General features: G+C 35.0%; 1 protein-coding gene across 1 annotated transcript; it reads left to right on the forward strand.

The window, feature by feature from the left end:
* Nucleotides 1-765: 765 nt before the first annotated feature.
* LOC134259297 (uncharacterized) lies at nt 766-6,874 on the forward strand. The gene is made up of 7 exons (XM_062741898.1): nt 766-845; nt 2,035-2,180; nt 2,531-2,775; nt 3,408-3,567; nt 4,032-4,247; nt 4,599-4,743; nt 5,314-6,874. The coding sequence occupies exons 2-7, from the start codon at nt 2,111-2,113 to the stop codon at nt 5,561-5,563; spliced, it is 1,086 nt and encodes a 361-aa protein (XP_062597882.1). The 5' UTR covers nt 766-845; nt 2,035-2,110; the 3' UTR covers nt 5,564-6,874.
* The last annotated feature ends 486 nt before the right edge of the window (nt 6,875-7,360 follow it).

Below are 7,360 nucleotides of genomic sequence, written 5' to 3' on the forward strand. Positions count from 1 at the left end.
TAGGTAATAAAACACTTATTCAATGACTACTCGGTGAAACAGTCAAAATGTTGTCCCTCGGTAGTGGGGGAGACCTGGGAAACTGTTGCCCAAGGCCGAAGGCCTCGGGACAACATTTTGACTGTTTACCTCGTAGTCATTAAATAAGTTTATACTATAGGCCTACATAAGCCAAGAGTCTGGGTGTTTTGATCTGTTGATGATTAAGGATCAAATGGAGAAAATTGTGATGTTATTATTATTATGGCAAAGGAGTAAATTCGAACTAATTTCATCACACGTGTTTTTTTAATTGTCATATTTTGGGAAAGCATGGCCATGAAAAATGAAACCCATAAAACATGCATGCTGTCTTACCGATCTTCAAAGATCGTCCTGCGCCAGGCACCCTGGATCAACAGTAATGATCTTGAAAATATTATACGAACCATCTCATCTCACTGTCACACTCGACTCTCAGAACTGTTTATTTTTTTAATCGGGATCGGGAACCAGTTTATCAGATTTTTTTTTTTTTGTTGGCGTTTAAAAGGTGCGGATCCAGGTTTGTGCGATGCATGATAACGTCTTTTAAAGTTTTTTTAAATTTATTCTATTTTATTTAATTCATTTTTTGTTTTTTTTTTTCGGGGAGGGGGGGGGTTAAGATATATATTATAATTAAATTTGATTTTTGAGATTATCTGAAAAGGACGATAACTCTCCTTTAAAAAAAAAAACAGAGGGCGCTTTGTTCTGTTGATGATGCAGGTGGTGAGCAAATGGAGAAAGTATCACAAGTTGATCAAATAACTTCTGGCAGATTGAAATTTCAAGTTAGAAAATACTGTAATGTTATGAACAAGGTAAAACTTTAATTTTTTGCAATGTTGCAGTAAGAACGATTTTGTCTCTGTTTGTTTTGTAGGAGTATTTCTTAGGTTATTTTAAAGCAGCACAGCAGGCTATCTGATTGTTTTTTGTGAGTCATTGAGCCCAAACAATACTCTACCTTTTAAGATGTTCGGGCGTTACTCCTGATGAGTTTACAGAAAAATAAATTTTCATGAGAATGCTTGCACATACCTTGAAAATAAGAGAACTTGATCTAGAGTAAGCCCAGGGAGGCCCATAGGCACCCCCTTTGTGTCCAATTTTTGGGTCATAGTGGTTGTGGGCCCTTACCCCAACCCCCAGCTTTTCATACCCTATCCTTTTTAAGATTCCTGGATCGGTCTGGTCACTGATTGCATTTTCACATTGCACGAGCTAAATTGAAGACACCCATGCAGATTCAAGATCATGAGGATGCTGGATGGTGTATTTTTAGTTAATTGTGTTTTCCTGTTCAACCTGATTTTCCGCACTTTCATTTTCACAACCTGTCTGCTTTTCCGCCACTTCTCCATATTGCTTTTCTGCTATTGAACTTTACATTTAATCAATACATGTATTACTTAAGTTAATTGTGTAGTCTGAAATCCTTTTTATATAAGGCCTAGAAAAAAAATATGTTTGTTTCCGCTTTCCCGACCGACCCTAATTTATAGTGCCGACCCTAAAAATTTTTAAATGCTTTAATTTGTCCCATGATGAGCAAGATTTCAACCAGGGAATTACAGCCTCCAACTTTGCAAGCTTTTCAAGACAGAAAGAAGTTTGGGTCACCTTTCTAGATAAGTTAAGTCACAGTAATGCTTGAAAACAAATTTCTTTTGTCATTAATGTTACTTCTATACATGTTTTTATTAAAGAAGCAAAAAAATTTTTTTCTAAAAAAAAAAAATTGCCTACCTACCTACCCTATATTTTTTCAGCCTGAAAGCGGAAACAAACATATTTTTTTTCTAGGCCTAAACTTCTAAAAACCCACAATTATGAAAGGGCCAAACAGTCTATGGAAAAGACCTGACGGATGTGCAGTACGTGCCTCTGGTCCGCTTTGTCATTTTTTACACTGGACCAAAATGTCCGATATGTCATACAAGAGGGTTACCTTATTCATTATTTTTTTTATTTATTTATTTATTATTATATAAATTGATGTATTTTCAGTGAGCGGTTAGCAGGGACCTGGGTTATGTGTGTTGTGCCTGTAGACAAAGTTAGAGTCACCACCGACTGATAAAGAATGTGGCTGGCTCAGCTGATGGTTTTGGCCCTCTGCTCATCTGACTGTTTTGCTCAAACACAGCAGATTAGTGAGTATAGTTGTTATAGCAGTCAGCTGGTTACTAAAGGAATTTAAATTTTTGTTACAATAGAAGCTAAATAAAAGAGCTATTTGCTGCAATGCATTTATTAAACTCAATTTTCAAAATTAATTTTAAGGAATGTTTTTGAATTTTGTGTGAATTTTTTTTAGGTATGAGGAGATCCACAAATTTATGTTCACCATGAAATGTAATTTTCCGCAGCTGTTGCTACTAAACAATCCTCGGTCCTTCAAACTAGATCCCTATAAACCTCAAAATATTTTCCTCCACCCATGAAAATTTTACTCAATAAAAAAATCTGTAATTTTTACAGTATATCTTCTTTTTTCTTTCAGTATTCACCCACAGGCGGAGCTGTAGAAGACCTCACTACTACCATGCTGAGAGTCACTACTTGATCCGGGCCAAGGGTCATCTCCCGGGGCGACACTGTAACATGACCTTCCTGGAGTCGGACGCGGGCTGGACGTCCCCCGATCATCAGTGCTTCTCCCTCTGTGTAAGAATTGTCAACGCCTCCATGAGAAGCTGTGATTTCAGAATCACGTATCATGATGGAATTGATGACCGTAATCCAAGGGTGTGTTTCAGAATGTTATATATAGATTTATGTTATCTTTTACTGTTGTATGTGTACTAAAATAGAGGGCTTCATATTTTAGTGGCTTTGGCGGACAAGAATGTGCTTATTCATGAATATGGCTAATAGATCATTATAAAGAATGCAATTAATGGCATGTTTGTGTGTAGAGCTAATTCATTATGATAAATACGCCAACAACTCAATACTTTATATTTTACATGTACCTTAAATTTTACATGTACTTTAAACCAATTATATTTGATTGAGAAATAGCTGCGAGTTTCTTGATCTACTTAAACGCGGGAATACTAGTTGCCAAAAACCATTTATTTTTCTTTGTATTTATAGAGAAAGTCTCCACAGTCATGAAAATTAATCATTATTGTGGATTGATTTCAAACTTACAAATTGCATTTAAAATATGATACAAATGAAAAAATGGTTTACAGTATCACTCTCAGCATGCTCAGTTAGATAAGTTTTTTTACTTCATTACAATTGCAGTTAAAGGTAAGCAATTTAATACACTGTATTTAAAAAAGACAGGATGTCATGCACTGAATTTTAAACAGTTTAAAGAATTGTTAGTCGTAGTTGTCAATGTCTGTATTTTTTATCTTTTTTTGTAGAGCTTTAATTGTAAGAGTTCTCCCCCTTCTCTGTGGTGCTCAAGTTACACGGAGATGACAGTGGAATTCCGCGAGACGGAGACGTACGACAGACGCAGCGGAGAGGGGTACGACCTAACACTGGAGATCAAACCGTACTGTCAGCAGCCAGCTAGCACAGGTATGATATATAACATCACAGACCACGTATAACATACAACATCATGCTAGAGATCAAACCGTACTGTCAGCAGCCTGCTAGCACAGGTTATAAGTACAAATTTAAAGTAACACCCCCTCCCCACCCCCCCACCGCCCCGAAACTATGTAGAGTTTCTGGGAGGTGGGGACTTACAAAAAACTTTTTTTCCATATAATGTTAACCCCTCATAATACCCCACTATCTCATGGGAATTATAGTGTTTAAAGTCACTAAGTGGAAGCAGATATGATTATATTGAGGGTCCAAATTATTTTTTCATCAGCCAGTGAGTATTGACATTTTAAACTAGAGTTGTCTAGCCACTTTCACCCTCCATCTAGAATTCTGCTTACCAACTTTTTAAACAGAAATGTTCTAAAACAAGTAGGTTAAGTTGATGTTAGAATATGAATATTTCAGAGGATGGTATTTATTTTTTTCAGTGCCAGGTGATGCCTATCTGGACCACTATCTTCGTAAGGAGAAGCGAGACCGAGACACCATCATTATCGCGGGCTCCCTGGTCAGCACCATCTGTTTCCTGTTCGTGATTTTCTGGCTAGTCTATTGCTGCTGGAAGAGGGAAGCCCCACAGGAGAGTCACCAAAGGCCCGCAACTCCTGTCTCCCATAGCAACAGCTTCAAGTCTTCAGGGTCAGGTAATCAGGGTCAAGGTCAACTCTCATGTAAAGTGGACAGGGTTGGCAATGCTACAAATCTTTCATAAAATCATTGCAGGAATATGGTATTCTCATGTTAGTTTTGTTACATGTACAAAGGTTGTAATTCAGTCTTCAAAAGACTTGAGAGTTCAGAGTTTTATGAAATTTTTTGCTTGATATATAGATTTTCATTATTCCAATCAGCAATGACTTTTTCTTTGATTTTTTCTTAAAGATTATAAATTTGCATGCTAAACGGAGTAAACTTAAAAATGTGACTAAATGTTTGATACCAGTGTATACCAGGTATTAGGAGAAGTAATATAGCATAGTTTATTCCCACTTTAGGAAGAAAGGGACCAGGAACCTCGCATTCTTCAAACAGTGACCGAGCAGACGGCAAAAACTGGTACCCCATGACCACGAGATCTCCCCCCAAATACCAGCCCCCAGTGTACAGACCTCAGGGGTGGGATGCACAGGCCAATGCCAGGTAACTAATCCCCAGATAATGAAAGAATTTTTTCTTTTCATGAAACATAATCTTGACGCCTACATGTTATGTAATCATATCTTTATTTGGCCCATCTTTGAGTAGTCTTAAAACCTCATTCCTGCTAGACACATGCTCAGTGTAATGTTTAGCTCTCTATATTCCTGAAGAACTTCAATGTTGTGTAACATATCTTAAAACCGTGTTCCTATTAGTCTCTGTAGATACATGCTCAATGTAATGTTTAGCTCTCTATATTCCTGATGAACTGTTATGCCAGACAAGGCTGGTTTACTTGTACTCATCTGCTGGCCACCACTTTGTGGAAATTAGGGTTGTAATTTTTTAGAAACTTATGACTGGGAATTTGTTTTTCTTATTTTGCTCATGCAGATTTTTATTTTTTCCCAAATCTATTTTTCCACTTGTACTTTAGAATAATCAGCTTATTGTAAAACTAAACCTGTTTTAGATTTGACCATTCTGGGTGAAAACTGGAATGGCAAATCTAAAAGATGTAAGAATATCTTTGTCTATCAAATTTTAAATTGATGTAATTTCCACTATCAGATACACAGAGCTTCCCGGGACCTCCTACTCTCCACAAAGGGGGATAACTCCAGGTTTCCACTTACGACAGTTTTCCCAGGGAGAGCCGTACAACCCCCTGGCCCCGATCAGGGAACAGCCTCCCACCTACAGACTGACCTTCGAGGTCAGCGAGAGATCACATGACCTGGGAATGCCATTCCATGGACCACCCCCGCTCCCTCCCCGTCCAAATACAGAACAGCCGCAATCAAAGCAGTATTACATATAGTGATTTAATGTTTATTTTAATAACAAAGCCATTTTAAGTTATATTTTTATCACATCTTGCATTTTATCATCTATACAAAGATCTACCGAATAACAATTTCTATGTAAAGAATACTCTACAGTCAGCATCAAATATACATTATATCCATTGACTTATTTTGTGTCCAAATTTAGAACATCCCTTATCAAACAGTTTTATGTTATTGATATGCTTTAGTTGATATAGGTACAATGTATTTTTTTAATTGTTCAAGATTAGCAAAATTAATCAAGATATTGATTTAATTATAATTAAGACTGAAAGGTAGTCACTAGTTATTAGAGATAGAGAGTCTTACTCAGGAAGAGGGGTTTACATGTATTTTTCATGCATATAAAATGTTAAAGATTCCAGTTATGTTAAAACAAGATCTCAATGAACTTGAAAGGACTATAGCTATCACATTATTAATTGGCCAGTTCTACAGGCATTGTTAAACATTCAATTTAAATTTAATTTTTGCATCAAATTTCATTCAAATTCGAATCAAAAAGTTTGAATATGCAATAAAATCCAATGTGTTCATTCATATATTGATCCTCATTAGAAAAGCTTGGCATGGTGCTAATACTGTTGTACTGCTAATTTCATTTTGAATTTTACAATCTTTTTAAATAAAAAAATGTTATCCTTACTAACTGCCCTTAATGAATATACATTACTGTTGTATATGCATGAATAAGTATTGTGAATTTATGATTGTGATACATACAATATTATAGTAGTACTTTTTATTAATATTTTTGTTTTTAATATTGGTTGTTTTGGAGGACAACACAATGTTCAAATTCACTGTATGAAAAAATTAAATAACAAGGATACCTTGACAGTTTACTGTTTATATCCATTTTGTTTTTTTTTGTTTTTTTTTGAATTGGAGATACATGCTTTAAGTTAACTACATGTAGAATGTATGTAACATATTACATGTGTGATACATGTAGGACTATTTATATATAGATATTTATCTACGGGTTTGTTTCTTTACTTTTTTTATTGATCGAGTCACTTTATATATATTTTTAGCGGATCCCCTGTTTTTGTTTGTTTTACTGTTAAGGTTGTAGAGGTTTCGTTTAAAAGTATTTGTAGAATATAACAGGATGATAATTATAACCATGCATGAACATGTATATTGATACATTCTCAATTTACATGAACTTAATACCTGTATTTATTAATGAAGACTTTTTGTTTTACTTCCTTCCACTATCAATATCCATTGTACATGTGTATTGACTTTTTAAATATCTAAAATTCACAACTAGCAGTCATGTCCAAAGAATTAATAATAGAATTGTTAATATTCTATCTAGGTCAGAAATAAAAAGAGCGAGGAGATATCCATTTCAATACATCTGTATAGAGAGGTACAGTCCAGTCTCTGTCAATTTTGTCTGATCAGAATTGAAATGGTAGAGAATATTTTTGTATCTGTATCTTAAATGTGTTTTTTATGCAAACATAAGTCTACCTCTTTCAAAGAATGGAAATTGTTTTATTGTCAATTATTTATAAATATTTGCTATGGATAGTTATTTAGACTTATTTAGATACTGTAGACCAACTTTTATTTGATTGCATGAAATATCTGCAGGTTTTGTGACCTATTTTACCCTGTGAATACAATTTTTCTATTTTGCTTTTACATTGTAAAGAATCTTTCCTCAGTCTAGAAAATTAATGGTCAGAGATGGCTTTCAAACTGAACAATCGCGAATAAATAACAACACAATTAAAAGTTGGTTCACAGTAAAC

Source organism: Saccostrea cucullata, unplaced genomic scaffold (genome assembly GCF_032062105.1).
Source record: "Saccostrea cucullata isolate Sc308-1 unplaced genomic scaffold, CSIRO_AGI_Scuc_v1 ctg1519, whole genome shotgun sequence".
NCBI classification, from domain to species: Eukaryota; Metazoa; Mollusca; class Bivalvia; order Ostreida; family Ostreidae; genus Saccostrea; species Saccostrea cuccullata.

Coding starts and splice junctions, on each gene's coding strand:
- LOC134259297 (XM_062741898.1), top strand. CDS start 2,111: ATGTGGCTGGCTCAGCTGATGGTTTTGGCCCTCTGCTCATCTGACTGT. Junction 2,776..3,407: donor TTGATGACCGTAATCCAAGG/GTGTGTTTCAGA, acceptor CTTTTTTTGTAG/AGCTTTAATTGTAAGAGTTC. Junction 3,568..4,031: donor TCAGCAGCCAGCTAGCACAG/GTATGATATATA, acceptor TATTTTTTTCAG/TGCCAGGTGATGCCTATCTG.